At 40.0% G+C, this 18,574-nt stretch overlaps 1 protein-coding gene across 1 annotated transcript in view; it reads left to right on the top strand.

Moving 5' to 3' along the window:
• LOC106554113 (transient receptor potential cation channel subfamily V member 6) overlaps nt 1-8,394 on the top strand; it is an 87,185-nt gene extending 78,791 nt beyond the window's left edge. Inside the window, exon 15 of the mRNA XM_087716399.1 lies at nt 6,240-8,394. Within this exon, the coding sequence (XP_087572525.1) occupies nt 6,240-6,531 (292 nt within the window). The 3' untranslated portion in view covers nt 6,532-8,394. The remainder of the gene's footprint in view (nt 1-6,239) is intronic.
• Nucleotides 8,395-18,574: the final 10,180 nt, after the last annotated feature.

Below are 18,574 nucleotides of genomic sequence, written 5' to 3'. Positions count from 1 at the left end.
CGGGAGGAAGAGATGCTGCCTAAGAATCAGATAAAAGGCTGGACCCCCCAGCTGAATAAGGGGCACACACACACATGTGCACATGCACGTGCCCACCAGAGGTGGTTCCTACTGGTTCGCACCGGTTCAATGGAACCGGTTGTAGAAATGGTGACTGGGTCGCTGAACAGTAGGGATCTCATGTTCGTCACACCCCCAAACTGGTTCCCTGGTTACCACGACATCTTTTTTTACCTTTTAAAATGTTCTGCACATGCGCAGACCTATTTACAGGCAACTGCACACAAGAGTGTGTGAGTGAAGCAAGCGCACCTGTGCAAAATCACGTGCACACGAACCAGCAGTAATGCCAGCAGAAACCCACCTCTGGTGCATACATACACACACAAACAGAAAGGATCCTCCCTAATTTATCAGATGTAAAAAAAGATACAGGAGATTTGTACTTTCAGACCTGGAAGATTGTGGTCAGCACAAGATGAACTTATTCTCTTTTTTTGCAATGCTACATTAAAAGAATTTTTTTACTTAAGCTTAATAAGTTATTGAGGATCCTTTTCATTTTCTTTCCCATTATGTAGCTGTGAGAGTTCCCTTCTCCACTTTCACTTGCTCACTTCCTTGGTAGCATCTCTTCTTTCAGTCTCCCAAGGTCATTCCAATATACCATTACAGAATCTCAAGCCCATCCCATTTTGTTATCCTGAATGCCTGGAAACAATGTCTAGAATCTTTGTAAGAAAAGATGTCAAGTAATAAGAATTTTCCAAATGAAGAGTAGCCAGCTGCTTTTAGCTAGTTAGGCTTGCTAGATTTCTGAGAAAATATCTTAATGGAAATACTTTGGAGCTAATCTGGTCTCTGGATCCCCACCCTTATTACTTCCTAAGATACTTCAAGATCCACTTTGTAGTTAGATGCATTCTGGGGATAAGATAGTAGACAACTATAGGTTAGCTTTTTACACAAACAATTCACAAATATTCAAATTAAGAAAACAAATACAGTAATATCAAGAATCTCCCGGATCTGGACCAACAATATTGTTGATTCCCAGATTAGAGTAATCAATGTGTCTGTCTAGATGTTAGACATCAAAGATTGCTGTTGTTGTTGTTGTTGTTCTAATAACCTGTCAACGCATTCCATGCTAAACTGGCTTGGATCTTATATGGATTCACATCTTGTTTGGAGCATGGGTGGGAATTTCTGCCCCCCCCCAAATAGAATAGAAATAGTAAAGAATATATTTCCACACTTTGAACAGGACTGCCTAGCCTTTAGAAAGCTTGAGTGTTGGCAGTTTCTACCCTCCAGTGGCTGCTCATCTATTCTTGCCCCCCTGCCTTTTCCCCAAAACTCATTTTAGGAAACAGGTATTAAATAGAAGGACTTTGTGTGATCGTTTCCAGCCAGGAAAATACACAGGGATTGAAATTTCTCTGAAACTATCAATTGGGCATCTTCTGTTATGTTGGAATCCATCACTCCTTAGTATCCCTTCTGCTACCCATTGGGGATGGCAAGATAAAATGTCAAGAGAATTCAGTTGGGGGTTCTTGTCTTTGTTCTGCTTGCTGCTAATTCAGGCGAGCCGGAAAGGAGGTGGGTGGGTGGGGGAACTGTCTTGGTCGACTGCTTTTGCAACATGAGCCTTTTTTCTGTCTGCAGTGATTTGGGATCTCGCTGTGAATATTGATTACATGTGAAATATTGGCAGAGGAAGGGCCCAGTTTTTTATTCATAGAGGGGGAAAAAGGAGGAGGAAAGAGAAGAAGGGAGTTCTGCTCCAAAGCTGCATCCTGCCTACCATTTTTAGTTGCTTCTATTTAGAAATATGCTGTAAAGTGGGAAGTATAGCTGCAGTGAGTGGCTTATGTTGTCAGTTGTCTTCATTTTCATCTCCCTTGCACATATAGACACAGTATCTTTCAGCAGAACACCCACATCTGCTGTGAACATGAGTTAGGGAAGGATTTCCCCATGCTAACCATCTGTAGTTGTTGAAGGCATCAACCTCCAACAGCTGGTAAAAGCAAAAAGCCATTGCTGTAGTATAGTATTTCTCAATCTTGCAACTTGAAAATGTGTGGACTTCAACTTCCAGAATTGCTGGCTGGGGAATTCTGGGAGTTGAAGTCCATGCATCTTTAAATACCAAGGTAGAGAAAGACTGCTCTAGTAAAACCAACTAATTCAGTTTGCCTCCCTGCATCACTGCTGACCATCACCATAAATATGCTATAGCCAGGGTGATTTTTTTATTTCCTTGTCTTGTAAATGCTTCAATTATATTTTTCCTCCTGCACTTTTCCACATCTAGTGTGGTGTTACGGTGAAGATGCTGCATTAGCACTGCAGAACCAGATTTAATACCTGCCTTGGTCTTACACACTCAGAGTAGCAACATACCTCCCCTCAAGACAACCTGCTTTACAGAGTTGTAGATTTAAAAACAGAGACATCCAATCCCATATACCATGTTCAGCTCCTGGAAAGAAACATGACACATAAACCTAATTAACTAACGGCAGGGTATAAAGGAGAGGCATATGAAGGTGCAGTATGAAAGAGACATCTTGACAGTTAAATCTGCATTGAAACAAACACCTTTGCTATGAAAGGATTACATGTGTCTCTTCTGCATGTTGAATTATGCTGTAAAATGGGGAGTGGGAAGGTTAGGAAACAATGAAAAAGACTGTATTCATCTCTCCAGGCTTCACAAGTGCCATGCTTGTTTCGGATGCAGTGTGATTTGAAGAATTCCTTGTAAAATAAGGATTTTTTTCCCCTTTACAGCCAGCTAAGAGTCTTCTAAATATCTGCAAAAGTGAGGTAAAAATCAAAACAGGCACCAACAAAACAGACCCCATAACCAGAAAGTGGACTTTGGCAACAACAAAAACAGAATCTAGGAAATACATGATATATAAATTTTGCAGAAACATTTTCAGTTGACTATATGCTACTCTCTTTCTTTGACCCTAAGATTTCATTGATTGTAGAAATGTGGCTGTAGCATTCTGATTGCTACAGACATTATCTTCCTACTGCTACCCCTCGCCTGTTGATGCAAGTGTGTGAATTTCCAGAGACCTCCTGTATCAAGCCTCTCTCTCTCTTTCTCTCTCTCTCCCCATCCCTTCCTCCCTCTCTCTCCCTCCCTCTTCCCCCCACCTAAGAAATAGGCAATGGCAAATCACTTCTGAAATCTTGCCAAGAAAACAGTAGGGACTCGTCCAAATAGTTTTCAAGAGTTACTTACTGAAAGGCACAAAATCAAACTAGAAAAAAATAGACAGAAGCCTGCAATCTTGTATTATGCAGCTATAGGCTATAGTTTTCAAATACCAAAGTACATTTAAAATATCTTGAAAGGAGAAGAGAATTGGATTATTACATGTTGTTTATTTCAGTACAGTATTTTTTTCAGAAAACAGAAGAAACAATACCAAATATTCACTTGCAAATTCACTTTGCCAAAATATTTACTGAGCATTTTCTGTGTTTTCACTTCCCTTGATCCAATTAGATCTCCAGGTATTCAGGCTCATACATAAAACTGCCTGTTGTAATCCCCTGGGATTTGATTGTCAAGTGTCCAAAATCCCCCCACATGAAAGTAATATTGAGAACACAGTAATGGAGGAGTGAATTTTATAGTATGTGATTTATTTTGCTAGTTGTTAGTATATTATTATATTTATCTGCTTCATTCTGTTTTTGTTCTTTAAAATTTTCCTGGTCATTGAATATTGATTGATTGATTGATTGGGAAATCATCTACCACATCTGTGAGTTGCCTAGCTAAGAGGATGAAGCAGCTCAATGGGCAAAGGACCATAAAGAATGCAAACTCACAGATTGGTAATGGAGCACTAAAATAACATAAGTGTAAAAAAGGTCCAAAAATGTCAGGCACTTCTTGACATTTATACAAAGAAACTCTGTTTTTAAACTGAAGGTAGTTTTAGGGCATCTGAGAATGTCAAGTATATCACAATGTGTTTCATTGTGTGGCAGGATTCAGGGAATGTGTCTTTAGGATCTTGTTGGTATGATGCATATCACATTTGTTCTTATTGACAGCCAATTCCTTGCAGTCGCCACCTTGTCATAATCTTCCACAGATGTCTGCCTGCCAAGGGGGTTAGTAGCTGCTTGTGGGAATATGAGCTTTACCGAATGGTACAATTGTACCTGTATTGTGTTTTTGCTAATTTGCAATGAAGTTTAGTGATCATGATCATATGCATATTTAATACCTGCCTGGTTAGCTTGCAGGAATATGGTACGAATGAATCCTACAGGTCCATTTTATGGGGTTAGACAATTTTCCAAGTCATGGGAAGACAAATCAGGCATTGCAGATTGCCTATTCTGTAGTAAGGGGTTTAGGGTGGGGAAAGCTGCTATTTTCTGTTTCATTGCTTAAATTCAGCCCATTATCAGGAATAGAAACAGCTATTACACTGATGCCTTAATTGGGATGCATGCCCTTCATAAACTCATGTGTTCTGTTCTCTGATTCAGTCCAATTTGAGCCCAAATCACATCCTATATATAATTTTATTAAAAATTAACGAATGGGAGAATAGAAAAGATAGAGCACTGCAGTTCTTTTCTTCCCCTGCAAACTGAATGCTTAGTTTGGATTTTAGTGCATGTTCAGCTCTCATTCAAAAAAATAAGTTTCACCTTCCCAATGTTTTTTTCCTTACAAAAATACAAGGAGAATTCTGAAGGCAGGATTTTTAAAAATCCATTTGCTTAGCAAGAAATAAAAAAAATATTTTTATTGTCTATTTTTTCTAATCAACAAAGCCATAAATTATAAATTCATTTTTTTGTTTCTTGCAAAAAATCTCTAAGGGGTTTCCAGTCAGCAATAAACATAGATATTGTCTTTTCTCTAATCAAAGAAGTCAATTTAGCCATCTCTCCAAGTTCCATCATCTTCCCCAGCCTTTCCTCCATTAAGGGTAATACTGAATCTTTCCACTTTTGAACATATAATAATCTCACTGCAGTTACCAGATGTAAGAAAAAACAAAGTCCCATGTCTTTTTTCTCCAACTGTCAGTCCATTTTTACCATTTTAAAATGATACAAATGAAATTACCTTTAGATAAAAATAAGTAAAATAAAGATATAGAAGAAGCAAGCTGGGATAAGATATTTTGACTATAAATACAGTGAACACCCAGTTAGTTACAAGCTATACATCTCAAGAAAATCTAATTAGGCATCCTTACTTCACTTTTTTCTCTACAAACTTATGTACTTTGAGAGTTCAAATGAGGTTCTAAAAATCATCAACAACAAGGGTATATCATCTTCAGTACTGGAAGACCCGTTTTTTTTTTCCTGGTGAATACCTGGTCCATAATTAATTCTACCCAAGGAAATGTAATTGAACAGTTTATAATATCATTATTCTTCAAAAATATTGAGGTTTCCAGAGCTAAATTAATGAATATCAAGATCGAACTACAAATATTTTCCCCAGAAACTAGACGGTTTCTTCTTGTAAGGAAAAGATGACAAATATAGGCAATCTCTTAGGGTTGGCAGGCCTGTAGTCACATCCTCCAGAAATCTGGATAATCATAACTTTCAGAAAAGGATGTAGAAAGCAATTTAAGCTAAAAAAATATATAATTAATTAGTGACTGATAAATTGGATTCTTCTTTCAATTTACCCTGATATACGAAGAGATACCAAAGTTGTAACAAAACTATGATTCTCAAGGCTATTTGGAAAAGGGAAAAGAAGCGATGGAATAATTCACATCAATTTTCCTTTGGCAGGAGTCTTTATAAACAGGTTAATTAAATATACGAGAAATGTATTACATTTTCCTAAAGGCAAAGACCATGAATTTTAGTAGGCAGCCAAAACCTCCTTAAAAGTAGCTCATTTTTAAAGCATATAAAGACATTTCCTAGTATTAATAAAGAGAATAATTACAAGCATATTAAAGGATTTGTATTTAGGATCTTTTCGTTTTGTACTAATAAATCATTGTCTTCTTTCCCACTGTATTTTTAGCAGCCTCTGATCTTTAACCATTTCTGGCTCCTGGCCTGGTAGGAATTATGCTAATATAAATGCAATATTGTTCCAAGCTCTCTTCCAAAGACCTTGATTCAACATCCTTGGAGAAGCTTGAATAATACAGATGGGTATGCACAAATCAGTTGTAACATGTTCTTCACTACTCTTTTGCATGCAGGGTTGAAGATCATTGTGAAATAAGGCAGATGCCTGTTAAAACAAATGGGCCTTACCGGAGAGATGCCTTTGAGAAGTACCTGCAGAGGAAACACAGAGACGATGTAGCAGCTGATAGAAAAGATGGTCAACCAATTTTGACAAAAGAGCAGAAGTGCGTTGGTGCTCCTTCAAATGCAGCAAACACTAATAGTCACTGGAACATCTTACGGCAGAATACGCTTGTCCACAAGCAGGGATATACCAATCATGCCATGGAAGAGGAGGAGGAGGAGGAGGTTTATCATGTGTGAACGCATAGGCCCAGGTGCCTCAGTGGAAAGTAAGATAAACTGGTATAAAGAAACAAACATTTAACAAAGCAACGTCTCCATTCAAAAGTGTACATAACAGACATCAAAGACAGCTTCAGCATTCTTGTAACACTGCATGCAGTGCTTCTGAGACAGATGTATAGAATATATCTTCATACTTCTCAGAACAACTGGTCAACGGAATGATGGTATACAGTTGTTCCCACCAGCTGAAACTCACTCATACTTAGAAGCAAGACAGTGTAATATAGTGGTTAAAAGAACTAGATTAGGACCAGGGAGTCCAACAATCAAGACCAATCTCAGCTACAGGTTGATGTTAGGCTAGTCTCTCTGCTCTTTGTCAGTCTACCTCATATGGATGCCATTGCGAGGATCAAGGACGATCCTCATATAGGCTAACTTGAGTTCTTGGAAGAAAGCTGAGCTAAATCTAGCATATAATATTGTACATGAAAATCAAACATTAATTAAGATGAATGCCAGTGGGGATGTTCAGTGTTAAATATTTGCATTCCAAGGAACAAGTAAACTCCACTTAAAGATTCCAAATGCATGGCTGTGAATTTAAAACTGGGAAATTGATCTGAGAGGTATAAGGTACATTTTAACATATACTAGACAACCCATTGGGTCATTGTTTCAGAGATATTGCCTTAGCTAAAAAGAATGATCAAGGACGAAAAAGCATTAGGAGTAAGAGTGCCTTTCAGTTGCCTCCTAGCTTCTTTGTGGCTGACTGCCCTCTGGCAGCTGATGATGAGACTGTTCTACACAGCCTATGGAGGTCTAGAGTGGTACTAGTCTACCTGATCTCCAGGGGTCAAAGGCAAGGCCAGTCTACCTAGCCTCCAGAGGGCTAGAGCAGGACCAGTCTACTAAACCTCTGGGCAGTGGTGTGGCAGTACTGAAAGGACCATTAATTTCAGGCCCACAGGAATCCTGGACTTTGGACACATTCTGCAAGTTAGCCTTTTGAGGTAACTTGGTTCAAAAGTCATTCTATGAGGCACTGTTTTGCCTCATTAAAAGACCCAGACATAAGAGTTTTATAATATATAGATTCATATGGAAAATTATGAATAGCATTTTAGTAGACAATTCAAAAAGATTGCTGGATCAGGACATATTTGGTGTGTGTTTTGTATTATGTATTATGTATAGCAAAACATGTATTACCGTAATTGAACAAATGAGGCAGGTACTGTCTGTTGTTCACAACACTACATTAAATATGCCAGTGCATGGTGTCTTCAATTTATGAGCCTGGAATTACGGTTATAAATCATGTCACATGACCTTATCTGATTTTACAAATTTTTTGGAAATAGTCACAAACATAAACATGGTTATTAAGTGAATGCAGTGGTCGTAAAGCAAATCCCTTATCCCCAGTGGTGTATATTTGGAAATGGGAAGTAAACATTTATTTCCAGCAAAAAAATAAATAAATAAATTTTAGTCACATGAAAATATTCATAAATGCAGTCTGTTGTTGAGTGCTCGAAATATAATCACATGACCACATGTGCAGGCCATGAGAACGTAGAAGCCAGGTTGTAAGTAGGTCTGTTGTAATTTTGAATAGTCGCTAAGCAACTGGTCATAAGTCAAGAATCTCCTCTATATTATCACAACAATTTACTTAATTTGCCTTATGAAATCATGAAACAAATGGTATACATTGAGGCAACTGATATTATTTGTGCAACAAATATGTGACAAATTTGTATGACAAATTTAAGTCACCACAGAGATTTGGTTTGTTACAGGCAAATTTAATATACTGAGATCTGTTCAATCAACGTTCTGTGCTACTGGATTATAGTGCTTGTTACATTACTTTGCATTTTCTTTATCTCAGTTTTCTTTCCTTCTTTATTATCATTACTATCAAAGCATGTTTCCACAATTGGTTTGTGTCCATGAGCCTCTCTAACTCAAATTCTCTGGCAGTAATGATTGTGAAACACTTGGAGCTCTCCACGTTTGAGTGGAAACTCCAAAAATTTTCCAAGCATGGTCATGATTCTGGATCAGCATTGAAAAGCTGTTGTTGCTCTATAGCAGTGGTCTCCAACCTTGGCAACTTTAAGACTGGCTGAGGAACTCTGGAAGTTGAAGTCCACAGGTCTTAAAGTTGCCAAGGTTGGAGACCACTGCTCTATAGAACAGAAGATAATAAAAAATGACTCTTGATTCCTCCAAGAACAAAGAGTCTTTTTCAGAGCTTCCCAGAAGTCCTTGCAAATCTTAGGGACTGGATGGTTGCTTAAAGAAGATTGTGCTTGTGGATGGCAATGAGGAATATAGGTTCTCCTTTACCATTTAAATCCTACATATTTCACCAAACTCCTGACTAGACTGGCGAAACACAATATTTCATATGTACCAAATGAGAACAAGAAAGAATTTAGAGAAATAGTTGAGTTGCATTATACAACTAAAATACATTTTATCCTACTGATGTCAGTTATGATAGACATTGATCAAAGGGGAAAAGGCAAAATCAAGATGGGAGCAGGGGTGAAATCCAGCAGGTTGTGACAGGTTCTGGAGAACCGGTAGTGGAAATTTTGAGTAGTTCGGAGAACCGGAAAATACTACCTCTGGCTGGCCCCAGAGTGGGGTGGGAATGGGGATTTTGCAGTATCCTTCCCCTGCCATGCCAACCAAGTCACGCCAAAGAACCGGTAGTAAAACAAAATTGAATTTCACCACTGGATGGGAGATATTACTGCCCTGTATTTCTCCCTTCTTTGTGAGTGTATGCAGAAGTACACAGGCTGTAACCTCTGGTCATCCTGTGCTTTTTTACATTCCCATTGGAACATAATCATACTTGCACTGTCTAGTTCCACTTAGGAAGGGCAGCCTTCTCGAAAACAGCAACCATCTAGTGGAGCAAAGGCAGGGGAATTGTGACTCAGTGATACCATATTACTGTGATGGCGAACCTATGGCAGGCGTGCCACAGCTATATTTGCCGGCACGGCAGCACTGAGCTCCAGTGTGCATGTGCGCTCCAGCCAGCTGATTTTTGGTCTTCTGGAAGGCCAGGGGAGGCCATTTTTGTCCTTTCCAGGCTCCAAAGCTTGGGGAACTTATGGTTGGCCCACTGGGCCTGTTTTTTGCCCTCCCCAGGCTCCGAAGACTTTCCTGAAGCCTGGGGAGGGCGAAAACGGCCTCCTCTAGCCCTCCCTAGGCTTCAGGAAAGTCTTCGGTACCTGAGGAGGGCACAAATTCCCCCCTGTGCAGGGGTTGCTTGCGCATGTGCAGGTGGGCGCGCGTGGGCACGGTAGTGCATGCACACTCGGATTTGGCACACCTTTAGAAAAAAGTTACCCATCACTGCCATATCACATGTGGGTTTTCTTCATCTTACTGGAGAGAAGAAGTGCTGTGGTACTGCCCCTCCCCCCTTATGAAAATCATTTTCAACTTGTCAGCAGAAGAAAATGGACCATTGCTGCTTTGCACAAGCTAATTTGGCATTCTAAAAGCAACTTTTGCCTGCCTTTGAGGCTGATCTTTATGAGAAGGTCAAGGAATTATGTGAAGCAATCAAGCCCTTCTACCAAGCTGCATCACTACCAGACCTCATTTTTCTATTCAGTTGAATACAAGGCTGTGGATTTTGGTTTTACCTTCCTAAGTCTTGGTTGAATATAAATTCAGTTTTCACACTTTTCAATCCCTTCATTGTTTCTACTGCAAACTAGAAGACATTGCAGTCCATTTCTACTACATAAACAAAAGATTCCAATATGATAATCAAAGGCTGTAATAAAAGTTTACTTGACCTACCTATCAAATAATTTAATAAATTATATTTATTTGTCCTGGAAATAATGGTTGCTTTTATTGTTGTTTCATTCTTTTACCCTTGCATAAACTATGAAGTGTAAAACAGCAGGCCTCAAATTTTCAGGCTGTAGGCTGTCTGTACCTCTGTGTTGATGCACACTATAGGCTGGTCACTTAAGAAACAAGAGTACCTTGCCAATAGCAACTCAACAGCTCACCTTGGCAAACTGATGGGTCTCCTGGGAGCAATGGAGCCTGGATAAATGGACCATACAGCCATAGCCAAAATCTTTTATTCGAAGAACTTTCATAATGCCTGGGTAAAACCAGACTTGGAATATTGCATCCAATTTTGGTTGTTAAAAAGTTGTTGAGGCTCTAGAAAGACTGCAGAGAAGAGCAACACAGATTATTAGAGGACTGGAGGCTAAAACATACAAAGAATGTCTGGATATGTCTAGTTTAATGAAAAGAAGGATTAGGAGTAACATGAAGAAGAGGCGGTTAGTATAGTTTGAGTTTGAGTTTATTGGTCTTGTATGCCGCCCACTCCTGAAGGACTCCGGGCAGCTTACAATAAACAAGGGAAGGGGGTAAATACACAAAACAACACTTTAAAATACACAACAGTCACAGTTTCCATGGGGCTGGATATTTCGAGAGCCCCCCGGCCTGCTGGAGCAGCGAGGACTTAATGGCTTTGCAGAAGGCCGGGAGGGTAGTAAGTATATTCTCCAAAGCACCTGAAAGCAGACCAAGAAGCAATTGATGGAAATTAATCAATGAGAGAACCAACCTAGAACTAAATAGGATTTTCCTGACAGGTACAACAATTAATCGGTGGAATGACTTGCCTCCAGAAGTTGTAGGTGTTCCAACTGGATGTTTTTAGGAAGAGATTTGGACAGCCATTTTGCTGAAATGGTAAAAGATCTCCTGCTTGAACAGTGGGGTACGACTAGAAGACCTCAAAGGTCCCTTCTAATTCTTTTATTGCATTATTCCATTTACTCTCATTACCTATTTTTGAAGCAGTGTTTGTCTATATGGATATGAGCATGGAAAGGTGAGGTTAGCAATAGTTTCTGTGGTGGCCTGCCTGCACACAGCCTCCTTATTGTTAGGTAAGTTTCCCGTTGGGAGACCGAGTACGTTCAGCGAAGCATTGTGAGAGTTGTGTTGGAAAACACACAAACCAGCATACAGAGACACTGCAGTTTAAATAGGCTTTTACTCTCATGGAAATAGAGGTATCAGAGTCCATCAAACAGTCCAAGTCATACACGAGACAGTCAGTCATCAATGTCTTTCAGTTAAGGGATAATCCAAATAACATAGTCCATAATCATACAAACAGTCCGTCACTCAAAGTTTGTTAGCAGTTGCAAAACTTACAATAGCTCACGACACTTTCTAACAGCCAGCTTCCAAAAAACTCAGATCAGATCAGCCCAGCATTTAACAAACAGAGAGCTAACAGTCATTCTGGCTCCCTCTTATGGCCGATTGAGGAAACAGCAACCAATCACATTTTTACAGTATGATTTAAAGAAACAGGTACAACACTGCTATATGATTTATATATTGCCAACCCAACCGTTAGATTATATTCCTAACACTTACCAAGCTTTCAGCATCCTTGGCTGGCATCTTATCCTCACTTACTTGCATCGCATGCAACTAGGTAGGGCTCTTGAATAGTCCTTCAGTTCCTAAAACTGACAGTTTGAATCAAAGGGAACAGTATGATTTCCTGAAACAAAGTAGCAGGGGGAGATGGGTTTTATGATTTCATAGGTGACCGCTCAGAAAACTGCAGTTACTGGTAACTAATCAATTCTTCCGTGATACGTGCACAAGGGAACTCTATTCTTGGCTTGATATAGAGGCAAGAATATGATATGAAACCCTTTTATCAGTAAGCTAGAAAAAAGTATTTTCCAATGAAGGAATAAAGGCGAAGGTGACCGCAAGCCATGTTTACCTCAGAGGAAACCCAGATTTGTCCTTTCACATGCAAGAGAAAAATTAATATTGCATGACTTTAAACTGATGTTTCCCCCCCCCCCCCAAAAAAAAAGCCCTCAAAGATTTATATTAGTTACTGAGGAAATCCTTATAAAAATCTTATAAGAATTTAACATAAGACCTTGTGGGACCTTGGGAACAATTTCTCCAGACAGAAAGGCAGAAGGAATCAAATTCTGAATGGAGGATTTGTCTCTGGGTAAGACAGTGGCTCATTCCATTAAAAAAAAAAAAGATTGGGACTATCCCAGCCTTATTACGGAAGGTTGTGATGGGCCATCACCCACAAAATAGTTCCCATTTGTAGGTGACCTTTCTGTATGGCTGAGCTGCTCAACAAGGAAGCTAACCGGTTGTTGAATTGAACTGCCGGAATGAAGATGGAGTGAAGATGGATGCTCCAGACCTAAAGATCTGAAAGAATGATGGACTTTTTGTCACTTTCTTTGTTTATATCCTAGACTAATCTGGACAGTCTAATCATGATGACAAATCTCAGAAGGTTCTTGTAGCTTGCAAGTTGAAAGATGTTCCCATATCAGTGGCATATGTGAAATGGAGCCCAAGGGACTATACAGCTAAGGACCTGATATCTGGAGGATGACAAAATGCCCTGATAAACAATTGAAAGGATTTTTTTTTTAAAAAAAAAACAAGGTTTGGAAATTATTTAAAACAGTACGGAAAAAAAGAAAATAAAAAGTGAAGTATTTGGATAAAGCAAAAGGACAAAGAGTTAAGGAATGAGCAAGTGTGACTGAAAAGTAATTCAAGGAGTTTCGTCTAAGCCATGTCCCATGTCCAGCCACATTGTGTACATATAGTTTTAACTGCTCTATAGACTTCCAAATGGAGCTTGTGCAGGCACCTAATTCCATGTCTGTAAATCACAGAGATTACAATGAAAAAACATTCAGGTATGTATGCATTTATGAACCATACATAGCTAAGCTTGTAACCCACCTTTCTCGTACTTAGATGTTCAAGAAAGTTTTTAAACATACTGTAAAACTTTATTCTCTGTTGAGGCTGGCAAATACAGATGGTCCTCTGTCCGGAGGTGCAGGCCATTGTGAATACAGCCATTTGATAAGATGATTGTTTGTATTGTTCTGCCACTTGTTCTGCAAACAAGCCCAATCAGAGAAATAGAAAGGGAATAGAAGATTGAGTGTATATTATGGTGACTCACTGCTTGATTGGGTTGTCACGCGATGGGACATTATTACCTGATCAAAGACTGGCCACATGAAAGACACTGTGGTCTGTGACTGTTTCTGAATCAGGAATTATGTCTTTGGTGAAGAAAAGAAAGGGAATGTCTCCCAGTTACTTTTTGGTAAACAGTAAAAGAGTCACTACTCATATTTGAAAAAAGTTGCTGCTTCAGTACAATAAGCCGCAGATGTCAAATTCCCACATGCAGATCTCAGCTCCATATTTAGAACCAGAATGTCATGTTCCGGAGTTGAATAATCGTGTATCAAAACAATGTTCCCAGGAGTGTCCTGATTCCCACTGCTACGGCTATGATGTGGGAAATGATCAGCATGAATTGAACGGATGCCATCTCACAAGTATTATATATACATTCCCACTGCAATCTGGATTCTCTAGCTAGCACAAAGTACTCTGCAGTTGGGAGTAAATGTAACCTGCCAATAAAGGAGAATATTTGCAGCTCAGGGCTGAAATGAGGAGTCCTCAATGCTCTCTGAGCTTGTTTGTTTTTTGGCAGATGTTTCATTACCCAAACTAGGTAACACCATCAGTGCTAGATTTGTAAATGGCTGACAAACTGTACTGAATAAGTAGTCCTTAATGGTACTACATCTACATGGAAGGAAGGAAGCAGGAAAAATCAAAAGTACAAGTACAGATTAGGCAAAATCTGACTCAAAAACAGTAACTGTGAGAGCAGTGGTAGGTTTCAAAATTGTTTAGAACCTCTTCTGTAGGTGTGGCCTGCTTTGTGGGAGTGGCTTGCCGGCCATGTGACTAGGTGGGAGTGGCTTGCTGGCCATGTGACCAGGTGGGAGTGGCTTGCTGGCCATGTGACTGGGTGGGAGTGGCTTGCCAGCCATGCGACTGGGTGGGCGTGGCCAACTTATAAAATGTGGTGAAACTTACTTAACAATGCTCTTGCTTAGCAACCAAAATGTTGGCTCAGAAACTCTGGCATTTGAAGCATGTAAGTCTTAAAGCTGTCAAGTTACAAGACCCTTGCACCCCTAACCCTTTAGAAAAAAAAAACCATGGGTGTTCAAACTTGACAGGTTTAAGACTTGTGGACTTCAACTCCCAGAATTCCTCCTCCAGTCATGTTGGCTCAGGAACTCTGGCATTGAAGTGTGCAAGTCTTAAAGCTGTCAAGTTACAAGACCCTTGCACCCCTAACCCTTTAGAACCCCCCCCCCCAGGGGTGTTCAGCTTTAAGACTTGTGGACTTCAACTCCAGAATTCCTCCTCTCGCTCTTCATCTTGATGATGTGCAGATGGGCGGGGGAAGGGAGATGGAACCGGTTCTAAACAGCACTGTAGATTTGTGGAACCTCTTCTATAGAAGAGGTTAGAACTGGCAGGAACCCACCCTTGTGTGAGAGGGACCTTGGAGTCTTAGTGGCTGATTACTTAAACATGAATCAGCAGTGTGCAGCAGCAGCCCAAAAAACTAATACAATCCTTGGTTGTATAAACAGAGGTACAGAATCAAAATCACATGAAGTATTAATACCAAATATGCCATCCAGTTTTGGTCATCACATTACAAAAAACATGTTGAGACTTTGGAAAAAATGCAAAGAGCAACTAAGATGATTAAAGGTCTGAAGACTAAAACATATGAAGAACAGTTGCAGGATTTGGATTTGGCCAATCTAGAGAAAAGAAGGACTGGGCAGTGAGGGGCATGATGGCAGTATTTCAGTATTTGAGAGGCTGCCACAAAGAGGAGGGGGTGAATTTGTTTTCCATAGCACCAGAGGGCAGGACAAGAAACAATGGATGGAAACTAATCAAGGAGAGAAGCAACCTGGAATTGAGGAGAAACTTCCTAATAATGAGGACAATTAACCAGTGGAACAGCTTGCCTTCAGTCACTGTGGGTGCTTTGTCACTGGAGGTTTCTAAGAAGAGACTGGACAGTCACTTCTATGAAATAGTATAAGCTCTCCTGCTTGAGCACGGAGCTGGACTAGAAGACCCCCAAGGCTCCTTCCAGCTTTATTCTGATTGATTGATTGATGTCTCAAATGTAACCTGGCTTCAATAGCCAAGAATACAGTTTTGCTGAGGATTGCAGTGGTCCATTCCATGGAAGCAGCTTATAGACTGGCCCTCTTTCCATGAGAAGAGTGGGAGTATACTGGAATTCTTGGCAACACCACGCCATGTTCCCTTTCTTATTGCCCCACATGGCCTTTTTGCTGGGCCTCTCTTTTCTGTCGGAAGATTTAAGGTTCCTGTTTTGTGCTCAACTAATATGTAGAAGCAAGCATTTACTCCTTTCTTCCCCACTCCTATGAGAGCGATAAAATTAATATATTGTTACTGTTGGAGGAAATAGAAGATTCTGAGCCAATTCGTTGATTTTCTTTTTTAAAAAAAATATCTTTTTGCCTTTCCTCATTCTTTTCCCCCCCACTATACTAAGCTTTAGCATTTACCATATTTTCCAGGATAAAACTCCCTCCCCTTCTACAAAAAAGCAAAGGTTGAGTGTTGAGATGATACTGTGACAAAGCTTTCTGCTTGCTATTCAACCCAATAGAGAACAGAATGCTTTGTTACGGTATTGTTCCAATTGCTTTCTTTGTAGAAGAGGAGGGAATCTTAGCATGGAGAATGAGGTAAATGGTAAAGCTTAGGATAAACCCTGAAAAAAAAAAATAAGGAAAGGCAAAGAGATTTTTTTTAAAGAAAAAATCACCATCTCAAAATCTTCCATTTTCTTCAACAGTATGCTAACAGCATATTAAGTTTTATGAGGTTATTGGGACAATAGTGGCTCCAAAATTGCTACTCAGTGGTATCTGTAGGGTGGAGGGCAACAAAAACCAGCAAAATGGTTGCCCTGCAAGCACAGCTTTTTTTTTAAAATGACAAACTGACATGCTGGCAGACTAGTCAAGCAGTTTCAGGATCAGTTCTCTCAGAAGCCAAAGGGACCTCAGGTGTGTGTGTGTGTGTGTGTGTGTGTGTGTGTGTGTCTGTGTGTGAGAAGTGGTTGGCTCAAAAACAGATTAACCCCTGCTTGGTTTCTCTTCTAGGACCTCCTCATCAATCAAGGGGGTCCGATTGTGAACCCTGAAGTGAACCTGGCTGAGGCCATCTTGGAGGCTTCAGGGTTGCCAGTACCTTGCTAACTATTGTAAATTGAAGTCTTGGTTAGGAAAATGTCCATCACAGTGATTGTGTCCAGTTTTCCCCACTGTAGGCAGCCTATGTTCCCTATTACCACTCCTCCCAAGCCAATGGATTTGTTGCCATTTTTAATGGCATATATTTAATGGCATACATAGAGAATTCAAATCACAGAGAATGGAAACCATCTTGAAGAAAAAAAAAGTATGGCTGACAGTGTTAGACATTATAGCACAAATGTTTCAGGATGAAAGATTAGTAGAATAAAAATATAATCCTGAGGAAGAAATAATCATTTGCTTTGCACTGCTGTGTAACTTATATAGTCACAAATAAAACCCTTGCAAATCAATCAATGTTCTCTTAACTTCTTCATGGTGGGCTGCTACATTAACAATGTCATGTTATGACAGCTTACAAACATCACATATCTAAAATAGCAGGAGTCATCACTGAATATTTCTGTGCTTTGGGTTACTAAGGGATGATCCTGGCAACATTCACTGATTGTTTTCTCCCCAGGCTAACATAGCCTGTGTAGCACTGGGGGTGGGCGGTTGCTATCTAGTAACAAGTTGTGTGCAAGAGGTCAGTGGATCTTGGCTTGGGGAATGTGATCTTTATTAACGGATTAGGAGAGTTGGAAGGGATCTTGTAGGTCGGGGGGGGGGGGTCAAGCTTGATTTCATTGAGGGCTGCATCAACGTTGTTTGAACTTGGGGGGAGATGGGGTGGGCATGGCCAGCTACACATCACTCGTGTTGGGGGTTCCTGTGTGTGGCTCCCAAGCTCCATTTTCTCTGGCAGAGGCACTGCGGAGTGGTCCTTTGCTGTTTCCAGGGCGGCCCTGCAGGCCAGAACTAAGCACCCCATGGGCCGGATCCGGCCCCTGGGCCTTGCGTTTGATACCCCTGTTGTAGGTCATCTAGTCCAATTCCCCCACCCAAGCTGGAGGCCATACACCGTTGTAATCAAGTCTTCTAAATAAATGCTAATTTCTTAATTCACAGCATCCTTTTTAGGTAATTAGTAATACAAATAAGGCAATAATTATGTGCTGTATCTGTATCATTGCTTATCATATACATATATTCATACACACATGTATGTCGTGTGTGTATGTGTGTGTGTGTGTGTTGCACAAATAACCAAAATAAAAGTATTGCAGCACCAGACAAGTTTCATTTGTATTTGTGTGTCTGTCTGTGAAATTTCAGCACACCTAGCACTGGTTGAATTGTGGCTTCCATGTTTACAAATTGGCAGATTTCACAAAAAATTACTCTGGTGTTCCCATTAATAATGGCAAATATTGTTCTAACTAACATTTGTACACCCTATTGTTTCTTGCATTATCATTAAAGTTTTAAAATATAAATACATATTCTAAACATAAGTGGGCCAAGTTGGTGATGTCCATTTGCATAGCCAAGGGCTTTTCCATCTCTCCCCCCACCCCTGTCTTCCCACCTCACTCCTTTCATTTTTGTGGAGAGGTTAACTAGGAATCTGATGGAGTTCAAAAATAACCTCAAGGCCATTCCAGGAACAATTCAGCTAATCCACTCACATCACATGCAGCAATGCACTAACAAGCTGCTAAGTTGTCAGATGTGTCAGTGAATGTGTACAATTGATTCAAGAGAAACAGATGAATGTTTACAGAGGACAGTTGGCATTCACTAGTGTATAGCTAAAAGTGGGAAACTGGAACAGTCACTGGAAACAATCATATGTGTATGTTGATTTCACATTTGGAGCCATCTATCTTCCTGTGTGTGTGTGTGTGTGTGTGCGCGCGCACACACACACATATGCGTATGTG

This window comes from Thamnophis sirtalis, unplaced genomic scaffold, assembly GCF_051295495.1.
Source record: "Thamnophis sirtalis isolate CommonGarterSnake01/CBP01778 unplaced genomic scaffold, rThaSir2_p1.2 scaffold_5, whole genome shotgun sequence".
NCBI classification, from domain to species: domain Eukaryota; kingdom Metazoa; phylum Chordata; class Lepidosauria; order Squamata; family Natricidae; genus Thamnophis; species Thamnophis sirtalis.
The sequence above is the reverse complement of the archived record's forward strand: the minus strand, read 5'-3'. Positions and strand labels throughout refer to the sequence as shown.